At 36.8% G+C, this 24,782-nt stretch overlaps 1 protein-coding gene across 1 annotated transcript; it reads right to left on the bottom strand.

The window, feature by feature from the left end:
* Positions 1-13,141: 13,141 nt before the first annotated feature.
* rpn1 (ribophorin I) lies at positions 13,142-23,621 on the bottom strand. The gene is made up of 10 exons (XM_067387483.1): positions 23,255-23,621; positions 22,484-22,548; positions 18,103-18,409; positions 17,652-17,861; positions 16,617-16,809; positions 16,427-16,526; positions 16,142-16,280; positions 14,227-14,346; positions 13,892-14,137; positions 13,142-13,795 (listed from the first exon to the last, which is right to left on the bottom strand). Exons 1-10 carry the CDS (start codon positions 23,486-23,488, stop codon positions 13,613-13,615), a joined length of 1,797 nt encoding a protein of 598 aa, XP_067243584.1. The 5' UTR covers positions 23,489-23,621; the 3' UTR covers positions 13,142-13,612.
* Positions 23,622-24,782: the final 1,161 nt, after the last annotated feature.

Raw genomic sequence — 24,782 nt, 5'->3', positions numbered from 1 at the left:
GAGTTTCCTGATATTCCTCTTAACTGGCTCCAACTCGTGGGTTCTCTTCCCTTCCCCAAACCGTCCACTCTCCATAATGCATGTCCAACTCACTCTCACCCCAGCGTTCCTGTCTGCACTCTGCCCTAAAACATCATCTTTCCAAAATCACTCCCTACAATCTCCCAGCATTGTTCTGTTTCCAGTGATCTATGTTCAGCTGCGACTACTTATTTACTCTTATCATGACCTCTTTATAGCACTATACTGTACTGATTTTGTCATTGTGTACCTTTAAAAAATGTATGTAAACTCCCACCAGAAAGAAAAATTGTAGTCAATAACTCAATTATTTCTCATTTGAGATAATAATAATCTAATAACCTCACAAATTGTTCAGAAAACATCTCAACAATGTTACAAAATGTCCTCATTTGCAAGATTAAAATCATAAGTGAGATTTCGATATTAACATAGGCTGTATGATTCAGTATGACTATAAAATAATAATAATAATAATTTTAACATAATTTTTATTACTAAATAAAAATAAGAAACAAAATAAGAAATATTGCTGTTGTAATAAATAATGTTGATTGTTATAATAAAAAATCGGAGCATTTGCAGAGATGTGATGGTATAAAAATGTGAGTGAACTCAACTTAACAAGTTAACTTAACTTGAAGATAACCTTTGTTATAACTCACAGATAGTCAAGATAATGGATTACTTAGAAATTAAAGTTATAAGTTAAATTTTTTAAAACTTGTCATGACAATTGGAGTTAAAGAGAAGAAATAAGTTCAGATAACTTAATGGTACTATACTGTTTTACAGTGCAACATTTCCTGCGAACATTTGATAATTGCATTAAGCCGGAGTGCTATTTTTGGTTTTATTACGATTAATCGTGCAGCCCTAGTATGAACTTTCTTGGCAAATTTTTATAGTTATTTTTTTTTTCTGTATCTGTCAGCTGTTTTCTCATTTGTATATCTTTATTTGTCCTCAGCAATTTTAGGATAAACATCTAAAAGACAGCCGATACTGCCTCTTGCATGACCGATACTTATGAAAAAGCAGGTAAAATTCTTTATTTTATGATTATATGAACATATTTTCAGGTATAAAACCAGAGGTTAAGCTTGTATAAAGGTGATGATACATGGGGCAACTTTTTGAGCAATGTTGCTTGGGCACTTTCCCATTGAGAATGGGCAACAAATTTCAATCTAAAGTATCCAGATAGAAGTTTGTTGCCCATTCTCAATGGGAAAGTGCCCAAGCAACATCAGTCGCCAATATTACCCTGCAGCAACATTGGTCAAAAAGTTGCTCCGGGTATCATCACCTTAAGTTTTTCTTCTCAGTGAAGAGCTTTGGGTGGTCTTGGGCTGTGTAAATGGAAGTGAGTTTCAGATGTTAGAGGACAGCAGGTCCGGCGGTCAGACAAAGAGTTTGGTGGAGGGGTAAATAAAGAGTGATGCGGGAAGCAGCCGGGACAGGAGGTCACTTCCTATCTGTCAAACAGCTCCAAACCTCAGGCTTCATCACGTTCCAGTGGACAGCACACCTGGACTCACCTTCACGTTCTGCTCTGACAGGTAGAGGGCAAATAGTTAATAATGTGGGGCAGGGTACAAAAAAGTGGAAGAAGATAAAGAGGAAGAGAGTATATGAAGGATCGACATGGAAAGATGTTTTGAAGTGTCTGGGGAGGTGAGAAGGAAAAGTCTTTTTGTCTCTGCTGAGCTCAGCGGACTATCTAAGTTTCCTATCAGCAGTTGAGTATGGGGAAAAGGCTGCCCTGGAAAACAGAGGGTTAGACTTGCGGCCAATGGGAAGTGACCTTGCCCTTCCAGTTGGTCCAAGTTTGTGTCACTATTTGTGTGTCATAGTTTATGCACACAGATGGTTGTGAAGACACGTATCGACAGTGCGTGTGTGTTGCGTCCTGAAGTGGTTAGACTATTGTATGTGTATTTTGACAGGGAGCTGGGTTGAAACTACATTTGGAGTCATGCTGAGGCAAAGAATAACACACACACTCATGAAAAAACATTAGACGGGGATCTGACACAGGCATGCTTCCTCCAGAGATGAATCAGGGGGCTGACTCCTTCTTAGAGCCTGGAGTGAAGGTGCTTTGAAGGGATGCCATGTGGCAGAGATCAGGGGGTCTTAGCTGGAGCTCTGGACACAAATGAGGTGGAGAGCAGCAGGATTAGACTATGATCAACACAGATCTATTATGAAACTAAACACTGTTATTACTTATGTATAAAAAAATTATGTCACACAGATATGTTGTATACTAAAAAACAAGTCTATATTCACAGTAGACCTAGTAATAAGTTTCTAAGTCTCTTAAAATATAAAAAATTTTGACCTTTTTATGATAAGACAAGCTTAGATCAGGTTGTAAAACATTGTTGTGCAACTATATATTATATATATATATATATATATATATATATATATATATATATATATATATATATATATATATATATATATATATATATATATATATATAATTTTTTTTTTTTGCTCAATTATGCCAACAAAAATATAACCTATAAAGCCAGAGCAGAACAGCGGTGTTTAGTTTCTGAATGAATCTGCGTTTTGAGCGAATCAATCGAGTGAACCAATGATTTAATGGCCTGCTCATAAAGAGAGCCATACTTCATTCCTGAATTAATCAGCTGTTTGAACGAATCAAATGAATTAATGACTCAGTGACTTACTCTTACTCTATTTACTGCCACCTACAGGCAGTTTTAGTTTCTTATTTAGAATATCATTTCATAAAAAAAAAAAAAAAAAAAAATATATATATATATATATATATATATATATATATATATATATATATATATATATATATATATATATATATATATTTCCATATTAATAATAATAAAAAAAAACATTAAATGTAGTTCATCATTTTATCATCATTTATCATTTACTCACCCTCATGGCAATGAAGCCTAAAAGTTTATGTGTAATAAATTCTTTGTTGAATCAAAAAATATATATATATTAATTAGATTAAACATTTTAATCGCTTGACAGCCCTAGTGTGTGTGTATATATATATATATATATATATATATATATATATATATATATATATAGATAATTAATATTAATAATCATAAATATGTGAAATCACATGTATTAAGGTGTAATGGCAATATGTTAAAGGTTAAAAAAATAAAAATTAAAATAAAAAAAAATGAAAATAAAATAAAATTTTTAAAACCATATGAAACCAACATGAGCACAAATGGCATTTCTAAGAATTTGGCTCATGTGTTTTAGACTATATTTTTTTAAATATTTTTGCCCTTTTCTTTATCGTGGACACTGTGTATGATTTCCTTTGAAACAGTTTTCACTCAGAAATTGCAAGTAAATTTCACAAATAATTACAAAGCAACAGCAAAGACTTATATACAATTTTCTTGTATTTTTATTTATTTATTTATTTATTTATTTGTAAAACTTATTCAGATAATCTTTATTTACAACTTTAAAAAAAAAAAAAAAATTTTACATTGTATAGCCTGATGCTGATATTTCTGATTTCAAACTATTGTTCATAGTTAATGTGGTGATAAACTAGGCTACACTTGTGGTTACTCTAGCACTAGTTCACCTGTGTGAACTGTCTGAAATCACACCAATCAATGTAATGTCAAAAATCAAAAATGGCGCTTTTTTGCAATCTATTGCTCTACCATTCAGACACTTTCAACGTATGAATGCCCAACTCGTTTTTGAAGCCACTGTAAAGATTGTTCCCTGCAGAACATCAAGAGACAGGCACGCACACTTGCGCACAGGCAGCATTACTCTTTTCTATCTCCCTCTTTCTTCCGCCTGCCCCCACCTTCTTTTAGAAAGAATGTGTCTCTCGGCACCCAGGACCCAATCCTGCGTTTGAAGTATCACCGTCAGAGCTCCCCTTCCATCTTTCCGTCTCCCTCCGTGCCTCATCCCTCCCCTCCCCTGTCGTGTCTGTCTATCTGTCAGCCGGGCTCATCTCCACCCCCTGCAGCTGTGAGCGGGAAACAGACCGGTCCTTTGTGTCCCTCTGTTCCTGCCGTCCCTCGTCTTTTACCGCCGTGATCACACCTGCCACCTGCGCAGGGCACCACTCACCTTTCATCCTGCTCTCTTTTCTTTTTCTCTTACTAAAGCTCTGTCAGTGTGGAATGACCGCCGGACAGGGCAGTGCCTGGCTTCTCTCACATACTCTATTGTTGAGCACTTTTCTAAACCGGCAGGCGCTGTGGTCGTGTGAGGACCAAGTTTGGCTAAGCCACTTGAAGCCGTGCATTACACTGATTTTACCATCGGTAAGGGATCACTGAACCGTTAGTGTCTTAGTGCTTTTATCATATTGCTATTTCTGCCATTATATAAAAGTCACCGAAATTGAATTAATGGTTACTTTAAACGAGTTATTTAATAAATACACATAGTAAATACATTATATATTTTATAATATGTATAAAATATTAATCTATGTATATTAAAATATACTTAATTGTATGTATTATTACATACACACATTTATATATGTACCGTTTAAAGGATTTTTAAATGTTTTTAAAAGAAGTCTCTTAAGTCAACGTCGGCTGTTGTGACTGCTGTTATGCCCACTGAGTGCCAGCATTGGTTTTCAGCGTGAATGCCGCGAAAAACACACAAAACATCTAAAACAGGAAAGAGTTTTGCGACAAATAGATTTGACCATTTTTTTTTTAAATAAACAGACAAAAACTATACAAATTTTAGGGCTGGATGATATGACGATATATATAACATTGATATAAGTGATCACCCGGATTTAGACATACCTTTATAATGTATATATTAATGTCAGGAAATAAATAAATGTCAGGAATCACGATTTCTGGCTGCATGTCAATATCCACGGATCACTGGAACTTTGGTAAGTTGTAAGGAACACTATTCCAGTCCAACCTTTAGTTTAAACTGATATTCGCTTGATGTAGGCTACTCGCGTTTTCGCAGTTTCCCCTATTAAATCCAGTCATGCAGCAGGTTCTTTTGCCACTCAGTCCAGCTGAAGGGGCGTTTTCCTGCGGGAAAGTGACGTCAATGAATACCTCTATACTTTGTTTTTTATGCGTACGCTAGTGTACGCACACAGTCAAACACACAGCCTTGCAAAGTATACTTCATTTGACTCGTACACGTACATAGGCGTCCGACACATGCGCAGTTTTGAGCAATCTCTCGCCACGGGTTACAACACATGTAAACAACTCTCTATTCATTCATGCTAGAGTTGTACAAACTTTCTAACCTCTTTGCACAATCTCTCGTCTATGTAGGCCTCCATTGTTGCTGTAGCTTGCATGTGTTCTGGTCTGTTCTGTTTATGCAGTTTTTCTTTGACTACCTTGTGAATTGATGCCCCCAGGGGACAAAGTGGAGAAAGTAATTACTGCAAAAAAAAAATAAAAAAAATTAATTCACATGTGCGACCTGTGCATACAAGTAAGCGTGGTTACAAAAATCCGGCGGTGCGTGTACAGTATGCGTGTACTCTTCTGATGACAAAATTTGCATCATACGCACTGTACTTGCGTACACGTAAAACGTGACATATACTTAGGGCTTTATGCTCACCAAGGCTGCATTTATTTGATAAAAATACAGTAAAAAACAGTAATATGGTGAAATATTATTATAATTCAACATAACTGTTCTCTGTTTGAATATTTTTTAAAAATGTAATTTTATTCCTGTGATCAAAGCTGAATTTTCAGAATCCAGTCTTCAGTGTCACATGATCCTTTGGAAATCATTCTAATTTGCTGATTTGAAGCTCAAGAAACATGTCTGGTTATTATCAATGTTGAAAACAGTTGTGCTGAATAATAAATAGTTTTATGGAAACCGGGATAGCATGATTTGTCCCAGGATTCTTTGATGAATAGAAATTTCAAAAGAACAGAATATATTTGAAATAGAAATCTTCAGTAACATTGTTAATGTCTTTATTTCATCCTTGCTGAATAAAAGTATTAATGCCTTTTTTTTAAATGTATTACTGAACACAAACTTTCGAAAATAGTAAATTACATAAATTCATCTGAATTAAAAAAAAAAAAAATCTTATAGCAACATTGAACTTATATATAATGTAGCTCATCCAAACAGAATTTATAGTCAAATCCATGTTTTAAAAATGTCATTAAAAGACAGAATGGAAGGATGTTGAGGAGAAAGAAAGAGATAGACATAGAGAAAGCTGCAGCTGGACTTCGTCTTTCTTTATTAAAAAAAAAAATGGGATGAAAGAGAGATGAAAGTGCGTTTGAGATAAAAGTTGTTGTGAGGGGAGGATTGGGCCTCAGGCCTCAGGTCCACTCCATGTGGGGATGTTTAGAGGTCATATATTCACCTGTGGAGGGGTGTCTATTTCCTGTTAGACTACTGGAGGTCTTTGTTTCTCGTATAAAAGCTGAATGGTTGAAGGTTTTATGAGATTGTGCAGCTAGAAAATGAAGAGCAAATGGAAAATGATTTGTTAATTGAAATTTTTGTTGATGCCAAATGAAGTCCATTCAAACTATACAATATTTTGCAGCAAATTCATGTCACATGGTAGAGGCAAGCCAATTAAATTAAATTTTGATGAAAAATATACAAAAGATTGTATGATTAAGGTAAACAGGTCTTTTCAAGTCATTTCTGTTACAATATGGAGAGCTGTATTAACCAATCAGCAACCAGAACCAGGATGCTTTATATCCGTTTCATAATTACGTAAATAACAGTGTGAGAGGACGCAGTTAATAAGCTGAATATTTTTTGCTGGCTTAAGTCAGGTGCCACAATGTAACCTTTCAAAAACACCCCTTTCATGTAGTTGCACAGCTTGAGGTTTTTTGACAGAGTGTGTGTGTGTGTGTGTGTGTGTGTGTGTGTGTTTGGTTGCATGTGTGCGTGTCATGGAGTGCGGACAGTGAGGGCGGTGTCTCTGTCACCGTGGTGATTTATGAGCGTGCTCAGTTGCAAGCTGCACAGTGCAGGATATTGTTCTCTGACACTGACGGGTCTCTCTGCGGGCTGTCAGGACGTGTGCGCGTGTGCGTGCGCAAGGGCTGCAGGTGAGCCCGGCCCGGCACAATCAATCAACGGCGGGTCAGTGCGGTCCTGGGGCACGAGACCACCTCACACTCGCCTCTATTGTCGCCTCTCTATCGCTAATGAGCACCGGCCAAGTTGGACTCTTTGTTCGTTTCTGGAGGCTTCTCGAGCTTCTTGAGCTTTCTGCCTGGGCTTTGAGAAACTGTCATTGAACTCTTCAGCTCCCACCCCCCACCTCCCCCACACCCTCACATACACCTCAGCTTTCATTGTGCACCACATCAGGATACAGTACTGCTGCTGGATTCCGGTTTCAAACAGAATTTAAGCTCCGGTCTGGTCAACAGCTAAACCGCAGCTTTGGCAGGAGCTGTACTGTATGTTCTAGATGAAGCTATGATGGAGCGGCATCACCCGTAACGACCCTCTCTCGTTCACCAATCGGCTCGCGCTGGAAATCTAGACAAACCTCCATACCATGTGTATGCATGTGTGGGCTTATTACTGTCAAATATCTGACATTTGGCTCTGTGTCAAACTCAAGCTGAAATGAAAACTTGTTTCTTTAAGGAATAAGTTATGAGAGGCTGTGCTAATTTGTGAATATAACGAATGGAACGCTGTACTGACCTATCGGCATCCGGGATCCAAATTATGCTGGTTTTATTTTATGTGAGTTTTTTAGTAAACATTATAAAATTCAAACTATAGTTGGTCAAATTGGTCAACTGGTGGTTGCTAGGGTGTTGCTATAGGTCAGGGGTAGGCAAGTTCGGTCCTAGAGAGCCACTGTCATACAGAGTTTAGCTCCAACCTTAATCAAACACAACCTGAACAAGCTAATCAAGCTCTTCAGGATTACTATGGCTATAGGCAGCTGAAGGTTTTTTTTCAGGGTTGGAGCTAAACTCTGCAGTACAGCGGCTCTCTAGGACTGAACTTGCCTAACCCTGCTATAGGTGGTTACTTACTGGCCCAAGTCAGAAAGAGCCCACTGATATTATGGTCTGTTGATATGGCGTAAATATGTTTGTCAGTGAAAAATCTGTGAGATTTTTGAAAATAAAAATATAATTTACATTCCTTAAATCTGCAGTTTGTCATTTTTGCCTCTTTGTCGCCATCTCTGTTTGAAACCTGCGATTGCAGTTATTTGTGGAAGTATCATCTTTACGTGGGTTGTGGATCGGCACGGCTCCTCAGAGCGGATGAATCTAATGTTTGCTGTCAGACACCACATTGGTGTGGATACCGTACGTTGGAATCACAGATTCTACATCTTGGAAGTATGACCAAAATAAGAATTTCACCAGAAAATGAACAAGTAAGTAACACGTCTGCCACTTTTGTTCCGACCAACTGAGGAAAAAAAGCAATAAATCTGGCTACCAATGGTGATTAAATCTAACGACAGATTAGCTCAGATCACGTCAAACCAACATGCAAATTGTTAATGTCAAAAACATCAGCACTGCATGACTATGTGTATTTAGTGTGTATTAACATTATAATGGTATTTTTCAGTTTCTGTAGTCTAATCTATATAACACTAATTTGTCATTCCATACAATCCCATCAAAATGATAAGTTTAATTATTGCAGCTGCTGTGAGAAAAGGCTATAAATGATCCGTCACCTGCAGCATCCTCACATGATATATAGCCTATCTGGAATTCCTTCTTTATGTAAACAGACGTGATGTAATGATGAACATCTGCATGCACAAATTTCCCAGTACCACCCGAATTAGAAAATATTATTACAAGCTTACTGTTGTGAATCGGGCTAAGGTGAGGAGATAGTTTTGAACACTGGCTGGATATGTACTTGCTCAAAAATTGATTTTGGATCATTTTTAACCAAAAGAAGTTACGGACTGCAGCTTTAAAAAAAGTGTTAGCGTAACAAAAAGCCACACAAAACAAATATAAAATAAAAATACATACATAACCAATCAAAAAATTTGGCATAGGTAAAATGTTGTATTGTTTTTGAAAGAAGTCTATTCTGCTCACCAAGGCTGCTTTTATTTAATAAAAAATACAGTAAAAACTAATATTGTGAAATATTATTCCAATTTAAATTTTCCATGTCAATATATTTTAAAATGTAATTTATTCCTGTGATCAAAGCTGAATTTTCAGCATCATTACTCCAGTCTTCAGTGTCACATGATCCTTCAGAAATCATTCAAATGTGATTTGATGCTCAAGAAACATTTATTATTATTATTATTATTATTATTATTATGTTGAAAACAGTTGTGCTGCTTATCTGTGATTCATTTTATCCAGGATTCTGTGATGAATATAAATGTAACATTGTGTCTTTACTGTCACTTTTGATTGATTTATTACTTCCATGCTTAACCTTCTATAGTACAGAGTTGCCATATGGCAACAATTAATTTCTACTAATTTCCTTGTTATTCAGAAAAATAATCTGTTTTTAATTCCCATGACATTTGAATGTCCCTCAAAAACTCTCTTTCCCACTGTCATCCTCACAAAGAAGACAACTGTAGAAGTGCTCTAGAAATTGCTCCATTAACCTCATTTCTAATTGCAGTAATTTATTTCCCCGTTGGGTTTTTTTAATAGTACCATCAACAATATAATTGAGGTTATTTATTTATTTATAAGTGTTTGTTGTAGTATAGTTATATTCATGTATAAATAAATGTATTTCTTCTTTTCAGATAATTAATATAGCAATATTTTATGGAAAGAACAATAGGAAGAGTACAGAGTTAGCTCTTCCATATGATGAGTGTGAGGATAAGTTAGCCAAATGATAGGGAATAATAGAGATTAAATGATAGGAATCTACTTATTTTTAGTTTGCATGAGTTCCAAGTATATAAATCTATGAAATGTGCGTTTAAACAGAAAAGAAAATCATAATTTTATTGAAAAACTACTTTTTTGATCATTTTCTATTGTGTTGCTATATAGCAACGTTTCCCTAAGTTAACATACCCCCCCGCCACCAAAAAAAAACGCTTATTTAAAAAAATATATATATTTCATGGTTAGAACATAATGCGTACCATAGAGGGTTAATAAAAGTATTAATTGTTCTAAAAAATCATTCTGACCCCAAACTTTTAAACAGTATTGTAATAATAGTAAAAAGATACACAACTAAAAATAAAATAATTACAAAATCCTCTAGCAGTAAAAATGGTCAGTACTGTCCAGTTGTAATAGAATACTCACACTTAAGTATGACCCGAACTGATGTGCTGACAGATGTTATCAAGTTCTGTAACTATAAACATATGGACTATGGCAGTAGTAATGCATGACAATGAAAAGCACAGGCATATAGCCATTCTAGAAATGTTTCTGTTTGTATGTTCTGTTCAGCATTCACACATGCCCTTGACTTTCACAAAAGCCATTTTGACAGCATTTTGTCTGCGAATGTGTGAGAATAAGCCTTTCACAGGGTTTCCCACCCAGCGGTGCAAAAGACTAACCACAAACACAGAGTGCGTGCCATTGTGAGGCTCCAGGCACTCTAAGCATCAGTGCTAACAGACATTGTCTTGGTTTCCCTCCAGTGTGTATTTTCAGAATGATTATTGTACAGCACATACAATATGTCTGCGTTATCATGGAGACGAGAATGGCTCTTGTTATTTTGGCACAGGAAATGGCCCTGTGGTGACCAGTGATGACCTCATGAGGGAGGTGATGACCTCAGGTTGGCCTCTGCCAGCTTCTTGGCTTTGGCTGAGAATGGGATCCTGGGCATGTGCTGTATAGAAGCACCTCAAGTAATGTCGGCCGTATGATAATACAGCTTTGTTGTGCGCGTTAGTAATGAAGGAGAACTGGTTACTCTGTGGGAGATATTTCACTTTTTTGTTACAGATCTCCAAAATAGCGCAATAATTATAAACTCTGTATGCAGTGATCAAACACAACAACTGTGTAATGACATATAGATTTTTTTGGGAATATATTTACTTTTTTATCCCTCACCTAGTCCAGCAGACAGGTTAGTTTAAGAACGTTAACTTCAACTTAGAGAGACCATGGTTTTAGACATGGTTTCAGATCGAGTACAGAGTGATATTGCCCTCTTGTGGTCATAACGTGTAAACTCATTAAAGTGAGGCTCTACAGTTGAATTTCTTTTACATTTCTTTTTCACCTGAGCCCAGTTGTTCAAAAGTAATCTATCGGATTGGATCAAATCTTGAAAATGGATTGTTCAAAAGAAAAGAAGAAGAAAAAAAAAAGGATTCTGATATCAGATTGGATCTAAAATCCAAAAGTTTTGATCTGGATCAATTTTGTGTTGTTTAAAACTTTTTTTTAGTACTTCAGACTGATTTTAACCACACTTCTACATTTTTTATTAGGAAATATTCATGTGTCCCTCCCTCTCATAGCCTCTCTTTCATAGTTGAGAGGAACCATCCTTTTGAGTTAAATGTGTTCAACAGTCTGAAAATCTGTCACTAAGAAACATCACTACAAAACACATTTTTTTTCCACCATAAAGCAAACTTTTTTGGGTGTTATTCCACTTTTTTTTTTTTTTTCTGTGTATCCCTACAATTGTTCAGAACTGTTCTAGGTAACCATGTGCTGATTAGCATCTTTGAGCTAGGCTCAAAAGTGTCTAAAATTGTCATTACCGAAACAGTCACAAACGAAACGTGGTGTGACATTGTTTTTTGAGTCTTATTCGATAATATATATATATATATATATATATATATATATATATATATATATATATATATATATATATATATATATATTCTTTTTTTTTTTTCTGTGTACAACTGTGCAGAATGTGCTAACTAACCATGTGCTGATTAGCATCTTTGAGCTAGGCGAAGACTGTCACTACCGAACATGCCATCATTGGTAGTGACAAAAGGGAACACATAATCATTTATTTTGGGGGTTTATTTTAAAAATTTTAGTGCAGTTATGCAAATAATTAGTATTTTAATGTTTTAGTAGTGTTCTAGTACGAGTTAAAATTCTGTAATGTGATGTGGTCACTACTGAAAATGTGCAGTCATGAACATGGGACGTTTTGTCAAAAATAAAGTATATTGAAGTATCAACTAAGATGTTATTATAGTGTTTGGTTCAATTTATATTTAAACTAATAAATATTCAAACTAATAACTTTGAAGTAAGTATGATAAACGTTATGCCTTTTACAAAGAAAGATTGGATTAAAAATACAACAAATCTCTTAAATTACACTTGAAATATTGTTAAAATTGTAATTGTTATTGATTTACCTGTGAATAACACTTAGCTCATCCTGTATAGCAAAACATGGGATTTCCAAATCTAGATAACTGATCCAGATTAAACTTCAACAACTTGGCCCACAATATACACCCACACAAAGAAATATCATAAATTCATACTTTGTGATTGAATTACATTTTTATAATATGCAAATTACCAACAGATCTGATTTGCAATTGTCAGTCTTTTGTCAAAAAAGGGTTTATTACAGTTTATACAGTTAAAAATAATCTGTTTCAAAACTTTGTATTGTCTTACATTTTAGTTAAATGAATATTTGTGTTAATTTGCTACAAATTCCACTTGTAGTTTTGCCTTAAGAACAGGACACAGCTCAAATATATATTCTGGGGGAAACTAAACATTTATGGACAAGAATTTAAAATTGCTAGATTAATGAATTAATCAGGTGCCTAATGGCCTGAACATTTTGAAGTAGAAATGCTTCACTTTGCAAAGACTCATAGTAAAATAAATGAGAGCACCGGTCCGGTTTTAAACCCCTTGTTTATTTACGGACCGAAAATATTTCACCAGCAAATTCAAAAATCAATCTTATTCATGTCATTCACTGTGGAATTTAAGTACATCACTTACAAAAAAAAAAAAAAAAAAAAAAAAAAAAATCAAAATGATACAAAAATGTGAGAAATAAAAACCCAATAGAAAATTTGCAAAAATGATATCAGTGTCAACCATTTCAGCACCTGATGTTCCATACTTGTGTTTTAGGATGGGGGTAGATCATTCTCTTTTTTTTTTTTTTTTTATTATTATTTTTTTTTTGGAAACAGTAAGTGCAACGTTTTTCAGGTGAGATTACTATGAGGGCTTGTGGAACTAATTGAATTTAAATTCAAACCCGACTCCAAAAACTGCAAATGAATATGAAAAGTAAGCAGGTTGGTGGACTGTGATAATGAAGACTGCATCTGACATTCAGCAACTTGAAACAAAAAAATTCTGCATCCAAGAAAACGCACACAAAACCCTCTTCCACAATCACACACACATATTCAGCAACACAAAACAACATGCATATCCTACAAAAATCAGTTTCATTTCCCACAAAGGCACCAACATGATGTTCACAGAATGATGCATATTGTATGAGTGTACACTGTTGGTCTGCCAGTCCGTGTGACTGTTTTGAGGGCGGTGACTGTTTCATGGCCTGACTGTAGACTGGTCATCTGATGTTTGATTTACAAGGCGTCCAGAAGGCTGTCGATGCGGCTGACCAGCTCTTGCCTCTTGCCTGCCAGGTTTTTATCCGAGTCGATGTAGGCATCCTTCTTCACCTTTCCGGCCACCAGCCGCTCGGCTTCCTGACAGGATCGGCACACTAGATCCTTCAGCTGGCCGTCCAGCTTCTGTATCTCACCAACCTGCAGGCAGAGAGATGAAAAACCATTAAGACCACCAGCTTAAACATTCTGAAATAAGGTTTAAAAAAAAAAAAAAAAAAAAGAGATTGACGCTACTTTTTCAGCCAGATCGGAGCCCTCTGCTTTGAGACGGGCTTGTAAAGCAGTGATGTCACTGGTGAGGGTTCGGTGTTCGGCCTCCAGGGTCTTGCGGCCGCTGTTCAGTGCTCCGGTATCCCGGGATTGCTTATAGCGGTTCACAACTTCATCCATGTGGCGGTACAGACCTAGACGCTTGTTGACCAGAGTCAAGACCTGCTCGGTGATGGAGGCCACCTTCATACGCACCTCTGCTGCTGGATCCTAGCAAAGGAAATGAGGAAGCAGAAAGCTTAGTTAAAGAAATGACTGTGAAGATGTCAGATTAACATTACTGTGTGCTCCAGGCGCACCTTGGTGATGGAGAAGTCGAGGCGCACGTAGATGATGACAGTGAAAAAGAGGATGTAGAACGCTCCCACCACCAACAATGGCTCCTGCAGCATCAGGATCTTATTGAAGTTGTAGTGAACCTAATGAGAAAAACAGAGGGTTTATACTTGACGCTTTTTGCCCAAGCAAACTAATGCGGATGCTGCCTCCACAAGACATTTTTGGCATGTTTCACGCTTTGCATGCACTTCAGTTCCATTGGAAAAATTAAGAAAGGTTTGCTGAACGGATGCACCTGTACTTTAGAGGCAAAGTAGAACTGCAGTGAATAATAAGTGTGATGAGACACTTAGCTCATGAGATGAGACGAAGTGAGACTCAGTTCACGAGAACAGAACAAGATTTTTGCACAGTATTTTTTAAGAAATTCTCAATGAAAAAAAATTGTGACTCAAATAGTCTGCAGGTGCATTTTGAAATGTTTGAACTAATCATCTTTTAATGAATGACATTTCAGTTCTTCTTTCTAAGTATGAATTATATGCATTGAAAAACAATACTCAAGCACTGCAAAAGGTTTTACCACAAACTCAACTGACTGGCTTCTCTCCTGCATTTCACATGAGTCTCTTCAGACCTTACTGTACATGAATTATGAGCTTCCAGAACGTCTGACTGAGGCTGTGTGTGACCTCCTTTCCACAAATTGAACACAGAAATAAAAACAGTATACATAAAAATAAATAACACAAAACTCTGATTATGTTTGCACTTAAGACTAAGAATAAACAAAGTACTCTCTCAATATTCAAAGTGCAAACAGAGACCAGAGCTAAGAGGTGGTCACAACTACACAGCCCAACCTAAGATAGGTTTGATATCGGGAGACAGGCTATTGTATGTAGCTTAATTTGCACGCATTTATCAGACGCTTATGCTCTGTTGCCCAACTAATTCTCCGCCATGGTCTTACTCATCTTACTCTCGCCGCGTGATCAGTGAACTGTGATTTGCTGCACTGTGTGCAACTCTGCCGCTCGTGGTGGATGAGCAGACGTTTACAATAGTTTAAAATTGAAGCGTCCGTTATCCAACTGAATTAAATGGTTTTTATTTCTATTAAAAAGCCAAACTACAGTGGAGGCATTATGTAATTTTAATATAGCAGTGTCATATTGTATGCCAATTTCAACCCCACGCTCTGCCATGGCGTTATCACAAGACAGCCGTTCAATCGACATTTTTATAGAGCGAGAAACTCTTGGCACAAGATCTCATCACAATCCTACTTTATATTATACTATGTAAAAGTAAATTTAAAAATATATATATATGGGAATATGAAAGAATTTTTTTACATTTATATTTTCTTAAATTGCATTTAAGCTGATTAAGAAAATATATTATAAAAAATTAGTTTACAAAATCAATGTTTTTTAAAAAAAATTGTGTTAATTTAAAAAAAAAAAAAAAAAAAATTGTTATAAATGTCAGTGACAAATTGGTGCATTTAAATTAAAACTTTTAATTTATATTTAAAAATCAGTTTGGTGTCATTGTTTTGTCTCAGGATGCACACCAGTAATGGTTTTTTCTAGGGTACGTTTATAAAAGCTACTTAAATACCCTAATTGAACTAAGACCTTATCCTGGCTTAGTCTAAGCCCTGTCTGTGAAACCAGGCCTAAAGCTTTCCTTTTATTTAAGAGGCACTCTTATCCCTCCATGCTTATCTAGACCAGACTCTAAAATATGAAAATAAAATGTTCAGCACATATTTTCTCAGCACTGCTGTAATAAATATAAGATGATAAAACAGGACTGTACTTGGGGAAATTGAGGAAGACAATGCTTTAGAGATGTTCTGTATGCTTCCAAGAGCTTTAACATCATTCAAAATGACCCTGTTGGTCTCCTATGAAAGTCTGAGATTACCACAACGTCCTGAATGTGCTGCTCCACCAGATTGTTCTTGGTGGCCACCAGCACAGGTCTGCCAAAGGTGTCCAAGTAAGTGTAATGGAGCTCGTCCTGACTGCGGGTGATGGGGTAGGGAGTGTCCATGTGGATATTTCTAGGAGACAAACAAAGTAACAGTCAAGATTTTCAAAGCAATTGTGTATTTCATATTTATACTACTTGTAAGTGTCCAAATGAAACTTTGTTTGCAAGTCAACAATTCTGATTGAGATGTAATGCTAGTGCATATCAGATGCTCACCTGGCTCCTTCCGGAAGGATCAGTTTCACAGTTAGCTGGTCAATAACCTGATCATCATAGACATGATCGACCAGACGCATCTTCAGGGCATACTGATCTCCTAAAGAACAAATGGATGCATACAATTATAATGACTTTCAATTTAAGGAAAATTTTTCTAATCTCTCAACTTGATAAATCAGACACACACCCAGATTATAGAGATATTCATAGCTGGGAAGATTATAACCAATGTAGTAATGTGTTTTCCAGCCACCGAACAGTGGGAAACGGGGACGGATTTCAACCTCTACGGAATCATCTAGAACTTGGAGGTGAGAGGTGGAGATGTTCCCGATCTCATCGCGGTAGTACACATCCTGAGCAGAGGCTGGGAGGATGGTCTGCAGGGAGACAAAATAGATAAGTTGAAGAACACCAAACCAAACTGCCACATGGTTATCAAGTTTCCTCTACTTCAACCGGTTTAAGCATAATTTAAAGGAATAGTTCAACCAAAATCCTCATGTCATTCCAAATCCGTAAGACTTTCGCTCATCTTCGGAACACAAATGAAAATATTTTTAATGAATTCCGAGAGCTTTCTGTCCCTTCATAGACGGCCTACGAAACTACCACTTTCAAGCCCTAGAAAGGTAGTAAAGACATCATTAAAGTACTCCATGTGTGAAACAAGTGGTTTAACCTCAATTTTATTAAGTGACGCTATTTACCACTTTATTTACAAAACCTTAATCTCCAACGTGCCTTCACAAGAGCACGACGCATGCGTGTTGTGTTGACGCGAGAGCAGACGCTGTTGTGTAAATGTGTTGAAGATTACTATTCTGTAAATAGTTTGTGCAAAATCAGCACTCGCATCGCTTTACAGAACTGAGGTTAAACCACTGTAGTCACATGGATTATTTTAATGTCTTTTCTACCTTTCTGGGGCTTGAAAGTGGTAGTTGCGTAGGCTGTCAATGGAGATTTCATTGAAAAGATCTTCATTTGTGTTCCGAAGAAGAATTAATGTCTTATAGGTTTGGGACGACATGAGGGTATTGAGTAATTAGTCATTTTTGGGTGAACTAACCCTTTTAAGTTAAAATTGAATTCCACCCCTGAACCCCTGAGATTTCTTTCAAGTTGCCACCTTTAGCTAAACCATCATGTTAGACCAGCAGTCATTTTGTGAAATTCTTTAACGAGTTAAAAAAATAAATAAATAAGATTTTTAAGATACCTTAAAAGATTTGACTGAGGAAATGCCACTATCAGACTGTCTCTGGTAGTCATAGCGGGAAAAAGGCCCCTTCAGGTAGGCACCAGTGTGTCTCAGATCGATGGTTTCCTCAACGGCGATGTTGCCCCAGTGAGAAACCTCGATGGTTCGAGTGATGCTGCTGATGGTAAGGAAGGGTGTGTTGTTCTCATAGTGGATCTTCATGGCATCCTACAAACCAGCAGTTTTCAAAAGGTTATACACTACTGTTCAAAGTAGAGGTCCACACATTAATATCATTTTTGCTTCTCTTGCGGAAGCAGCTTAGAAGGAACTGCCGTCATTACACAGTAAAAACTATCACTGACGCCTCGTGGTGTTTGTTTTGACACATGATGCTTCAACACCATCATGTATTCACACTGTTTGAAGTATATTACTACACAACAGAATGACTATTGTGGTCAGTCACCTGGCTGAAGGGAGGTACATCTTTGAATGGTCCATACTCAATGGCCTCGTCGCTCTTGCTGGGGTTGCCCAGTTTGGTATAGCTCTCCACGGTTTTGGAGGCCAGGCGAACACGGGTGGTCTGGGAGCGGGTGGGGTACGGGGAGTACAGGTAGTGATTCCCCTGGAAAACCACCAGCTGTCGCTCGGCCTGGGTGATCTGGGTGGGGAAAGGCTTCAGCACGTGACTGAATACCGTCTCAACCTTCACCCGCAGTTTAGCACCCGGTGCGAGAGAAGATGGTAACTGTGCCTCGAAGAATTTGCCACTGCAGGAGGAAACAAGTTGGAGCTGTAAATGATATATACATCTCCAAGAAGAGGAAACATGCCTACATACACAAAGAGGAGAGTCTCTCATATCCCACGTGTAACTTTTTGTCATTTTAATTGCAATTGCGATTATTTCATTAGAATAAGCAAAATCATTCGGGATATTAGCCCACTGGTTATTTATCCTGAAATTACAACAAGCCTCTGTGAACTTTTAATGCTTGTGTTGCCAAATGTCAAGAGATTTAATTCCCAAAACTCTTAAATTGATACAGCAATTCTGATGCCATTATTTACATTTCCAATGAAGCAAAGACTGGACTTTGACTGAAGCACATGCAACGTTGGCCTGTAATGGTAAGGGGCGTGGCGTTTCAGGAAAATGTGAATCGTGACAACATGTTCCGGACAGCGACTCACTGGGCCAGCTAACCAATCTCAGTCCAATGCGTATTTTTGAAGGAGAAGTGAGCGTTTTTAAGAGAAGGGAAACAGCGGTGTAGAATAAAAAAAAACAGTGAACCACCCCTTTAAGGGAATCAGGGTAACACTTTACAATAAAGTTTCATTATTTAACATTAGTTAACAAATTTAGTTAACATGAACTAAGAATTAACAATACTTCTACAGCATTTATTAATCTTCGATAATGTTAATTTCAACATTTACTAATACATTATTAAAATCAAAAGTTGCATTTGTTAACATTAGTTAATGCACTGCGAACATGAAAAAAAAAAAAAAAAAAAAAAAAAAAAAAATATCGGTCGACTGTTACTTTCTAAATTATCAAAACTTTAAGAAGCCTCTCTCAAAAGCTAAAACCGAATATTAATTCCAAAAATATCAAATTATGTCAACAATTTAAGTCAAAATAAAAGTCCAGCTCATGGCACTTATCAGCCAAACAGAAAAAGGTAACGGCCAATGCTGAGAATTAAAAAATGCCTTGGGCAGACCACTGGTAAAAAGCATTTAAGTAAATGATAAATATAGTAAATCAGAAGAAAACTATATAAACCCTGCTTATGAGTTGACGTTCTCTTGAAGTGTGCTCACGATAATTAATTCTGAAGAAATACAAAAAGAAATGTCTCAAATGAGAACAATCATGATTACTAATAAATTATAATTTGAGCAAAATAATCGTGATTATCAATTTAACCATTATTGTGCAGCCCTAATTTAAATCTGATTTTTGTAATGCTGAACATGTTAAAGGTGCCCTAGAACTTTTTTTAAAAATGTGTAATATAAGTCTAAGGTGTCCCCTAAATGTGTCTGAAGTTTCAGCTCAAAATACCCCATAGATTTTTTTAATTCATTTTTTAACTGCTTATTTTGGGGCATCATTATAAATGAGCTGATTCAGGGCTACTGGCCCTTTAATTCTCGTGCTCCGCACCCACGGAGCTCGCGCTTGCCTTGAACAGTGCATAAACAAAGTTTACACAGCTAATATAACCCTCAAAATGGATCTTTACAAAGTGTTCGGCATGCATGCGTCGGATTATGTGAGTATTGTATACTGTTATAGTGTTTACATTTGATTCTGAATGAGTTTGAGGCTATGCTGCATGGCTAAAGCTAACATTACACACTGTTGGAGAGATTTATAAAGAATGAAGTTGTGTTTATGAATTATACAGACTGCAAGTGTTTAATAATGAAAATAGCGACGGCTCTTGTCTCCGTGAATACAGTAAGAAACGATGGTAACTTTAACCACATTTAACAGTACATTAGCAACATGCTAACGAAACATTTAGAAAGACAATTTACAAATATCACTAAAAATATCATGGATCATGTCAGTTATTATTGCTCCATCTGCCATTTTTCGCTATTGTTCTTGCTTGCTTACCTAGTCTGTTGATTCACCTGTGCAGATCCAGACGTTTATACTGGCTGCCCTTGTCTAATGCCTTTCATAATGTAGTGAACATGAGCTGGCATATGCAAATATTGGGGCGTACACCCCGACTGTTACGTAACAGTTGGTATGTTGAGATTCGCCTGTTCTTTGGAGGTCTTTTAAACAAATGAGATTTATATAAGGAGGAGGAAACAATGGAGTTTGAGACTCACTGTATGTCATTTCCATGTACTGAACTCTTGTTATTTAACTATGCCAAGATAAATTAAATTTTTGAATCTAGGGCACCTTTAAAGTCACCATAAATTAAAAACTGACAGTATCTATTATAAAGAAAATTCATGTGCCCTCATAAACTTTAATCAAAATAACTTCTCATCTCGACGCATTTACTGGTGCGAGGGAGGGGCAACCTGTCACTCACATGAGATCCACCAATAGCAAACCAAAACCATCCAATCAACTCCCCATGGACAAAAAAAAAAAAAAAAAAAAAATCAAGTCCCAGTTTTACTCAGGCTAAAGCCCCGTTCACACTGCTAGCCACAAAGAGACATGATCCCATTCATTTCAATGGAGCGCTGACGACTTCCGGCAACACAAGCGACAGTGACCATTGGCGACAGAATGTAGGCGTGTCAATCGACGGGAGACACGCAACAAAAGTTCATAAATTTCAACTTTATGCAAATGAGAAGCAAATTTCGCGAGCGACAACCAATAGGAGTGAAGGTTCTGGAGCTCACGTCACCGTCTTGAGTGCAGGCAAGACAGACAGGAATAGTTCCGGAGCAATTTCACTGTTTTATATGATTTGACTGTACATACATGGATATAATAAAATGATGCGTGGAAAAGAAGTGGTTAGCAGTCTTGTGAGTTTGATTCATACATTGATAGTTTGTGTTTTTAATTATATGATGCTGTGAGCAGTTTAGCACTGCTGCAGTTCATATTACAGTTTCCCCTGCATTGTGCTGATTATTATGGAAAAGAAAATTGATTATTTGTCAAATTTGAAAGAGTTTTTTTGACAGTATGAGCAAGTTTAACTTGATAATAGATCGATCATTAATCTAGTTAAAGGATTAGTTCACTTTCAAATAATTTTCCTGATAATTTACTCACCCCCATGTCATCCAAGATGTCTTGGAAATTAAGGTTTTTGATGAAAACATTCCAGGATTTTTATCCTTATGGAATGAACGCAGCGGCAGTTAAATTTTTTCCCTTAGTAGAATAGGGAAGGTGTAGGACATACAGCGTGAGCTTTTTGAAGAATACGAAAGTGTGGTTTTGGCGGAGGCACTTGGAAGGCGATCATTTGTTTATATAAATCATATACAGTTGTATTTTTTTTTTTTTTAAATGACCGATGGTTTCTCTAGATAAGACCCTTATTCCTCGTCTGGTATCGTTTAAAGCCCTTTGAAGCTGCAATGAAACTGTCATTTTGACCTTCAACCGTCTGGAGGCCATTGAAGTCCACTATAAGGAGAAAAATCCTGGAACGTTTATCAAAAACCTTCATTTCTTTTCGACTGAAGAAAGAAAGACATGAACATCTTGGATGACATGTGGGTGAGTAAATTATCAGGAAAATTTTATTTGAAAGTGGACTAATCCTTTAATGATTTAATGCACTGAGCACTGCAGTCACTACAACAGCAGAATCTTATCTTTAATTATTTTAAACCTAATTCCTAGTCAAATTAGAATGATTTCTTAATTATCTATAGAAAATGCAATCACAAATATAGAAATGATCAGACGTACAGTCTACCAATGACATTAGTGCGACTCATTGAAGTATAAGCGCGAGAGATCAGTTCAGTTGTCAGAGCACGATCAGACACTGGATCTCACTAACCGAGAATTATATAAATTATATAAATACCGTTCGGTTTCTCGCACAAACTGATTGTTTCGTGTCTTAGGACATCAATGTGTCGTCACGAGCAACAGGGTTTAATTGGATTTGTCTGTGCATATTTTTTTTTACTCTTATAGTGTTCCCATTGACATGCATTATACGACTGACAGACTGCAATGGTTGGAGTTAAAAAATCATCATTTGTGTTCTACTGAAGAAACAAAGTCACTTACATCTTGGATGCCCTGGGGGTAAGCAGATAAACATCACATTTTCATTTTCGGGTGAACTATCCCTTTAATACTTTGCCCCAGTGTTTACCTCTGTCCATGGATAGTTTTCTCTTTCAGCTCTAGGCTTTCATCTTCCTCTTCCTCCCCCTTTACCTGGTGAAGATAAAAATTGTTATAACCAGAAACTTCTTAACGTGCAGAATCTAAAGTAAGAAAAACAGGGCAAATTCTTGACCCTAAATTTTGCTGAAGCTTAAGCTCTCTGCTTACAGGTCAAAGTCAACTACCTGCAAATGAGCTCTTGATATGTGGATTCACATTCATTCTTGCTTATGTACACATTTAATCAAGAAATCAAAGATTTTATTAAATGACGCTGGATTCATGTTTCTGTAGTGATACAGCACGGAAGTGAAGTGTGCATCCAGAGCTTACGTGTCACGCTGGCACTGACAGAGCAAAGCGGAAGTGCGCTGCACACCAATTGCTAATGCTAACTACCAGACATAACACTTCAATAATGATATGTGCATAACATCATAATTCACTTGAATGATTTATTCGAAACAACATTACATCATAACTACCTTGTTTGAGATAAACCTTGCCAAAATATGTGCAAATGTACAAATTAAGCGGAATTATGCAGCTAGCTAAGGCTACAGTATATGAAAAGTTGCACTCCCTATTGTCTCCATATTAAAAATAAGTTTCAGAAATAATTTAATACGCACGAAACAGTCCGAAATTAATAAGTTGCAGCCAAAAAGAGAACAAATGAAGTGATAGCTAGTAAAGAGCCTCCGGTAGCACCCACTCGTGCCTGCTTGCATATTAATTCATCATTTCATTTACTCACAGAAGCACCGATGAAGGCCAGATGCGGCGCGAGCTCGGCCTCCAGCGCGAGCGTGAAACTGTTCGCTCGCGAGGATCCGTGATTCGCGAGCTGAATCTCTGCTGTTATCTTCGCGAGGTGAGTGCTCAGATCCACCGTGCGCTTCACGTCCTCGTTCACCAGCCCGTCCGCGCTCACCGACGCGCAGGAGAAACACGCGATTAGCACAAAACTCACCGCTCCGGCGCTCCACATTGTCTTGCGTTTATATGTTATGATTTGGAGGTTAATAAATGTAGTTAGTCCTATCTAATGTTGTGTTTGCGCGTGCAGTGAGGCCTCGCGCTGCAGAAGCTGCTCCTGAAAGATGACGCTTCATTCATTCCCTTGCGAGTGACGTCACCAGCATGGCGGACTTTGAACCCACCTCTCAAGTGTACACGGTGCAGCACAGACATTAATGTTCGGTTATGAATGTCTTTACTGTCTCTTTTCGTTCTATAGTCTTGTATTCGGCAAGGAAATTTGGTGAAAAGTGACTGTAAATATATTCATAATGTTGCAAAATATGTCTATTTCTAATAAATGTTGTTCTTTTGAACTTTCTGTTCATCAAAAAGTCAATTTCCACAAAAACGTTTAGCAGTTTATCTAAACAAATGTTTCTCGTGCACCAAATCTGCATATTAGAATGATTTCTGAAGGATCATGTGACTGAAGGCTGCTGAAAATGTAACTTTGCTATTACAGGAATAACATTTTAACCCTCTACTGCACACATGTTGATGGCCCATGGAAAAAAAAAAAAAATGTTCCACATATTTTTGTTGGTTCATTTGGGAACATTTTATTTATAAAAAAATATATAATAATTGAAATAATAATTCCCCCACCCTCCCCCAACCCCAAAATATTTTTTCAATGGAACAGAGTCAGAGAAAATTATCATTAAAATCAATTTTAAAAAAAATTAAAAATTCAAGAAATCATCAAGTAAAAAGGGAAAAACACTTGAAAGACACTGATATATTGAATTTGATACATGCATATGTCTGTATCATGTAGTGTGCTATGCCATATAATGTACTTCATGTAATAAGATTTCACTCTGTACGAAACTTCAAAAAGCAGTTCTTCTCTGCTGTGACATAGTGGTGTATGTTACAATTTTTGCACATCACTTTGGGTGTTCCTGCACACCCAGAAACCTTGCATCTTCCCTTCTTATAATACATTGTTGCCAATGTGAGGTATTGCCCAAAACTTCCTCAAAAAGTACCCCTTATCGCACAACGTGTGCCACAGTTTCCTCAAAATTATAATCACGATTATTAATTATGTTTATTCTATCAAAAGAGTAATGTAACTATGGCTATTTTGCAAGTTCTTTACCAACCTACACTTCACCCAAAAGGCCTGTAGGTGGCACAAAGACTTAAATTTAACCAACTATGATAACTTCGTTAGATGGTAAATCAATACAAAACATGGTTTTGGTGAGCGCTTTGTAATATGTATTCACATTGGATTTTAAAAGCAACAAAATTCG

The sequence above is a fragment of the Chanodichthys erythropterus genome, chromosome 6, assembly GCF_024489055.1.
Source record: "Chanodichthys erythropterus isolate Z2021 chromosome 6, ASM2448905v1, whole genome shotgun sequence".
In the NCBI taxonomy this organism is placed as follows: Eukaryota; Metazoa; Chordata; class Actinopteri; order Cypriniformes; family Xenocyprididae; genus Chanodichthys; species Chanodichthys erythropterus.
The sequence above is the reverse complement of the archived record's forward strand: the minus strand, read 5'-3'. Positions and strand labels throughout refer to the sequence as shown.

Coding starts and splice junctions, on each gene's coding strand:
- rpn1 (XM_067387483.1), bottom strand. CDS start 23,488: ATGTGGAGCGCCGGAGCGGTGAGTTTTGTGCTAATCGCGTGTTTCTCC. Junction 18,410..22,483: donor AAAACTATCCATGGACAGAG/GTAAACACTGGG, acceptor TTCCTCCTGCAG/TGGCAAATTCTTCGAGGCAC. Junction 13,796..13,891: donor GCTCCGATCTGGCTGAAAAA/GTAGCGTCAATC, acceptor CTCTGCCTGCAG/GTTGGTGAGATACAGAAGCT.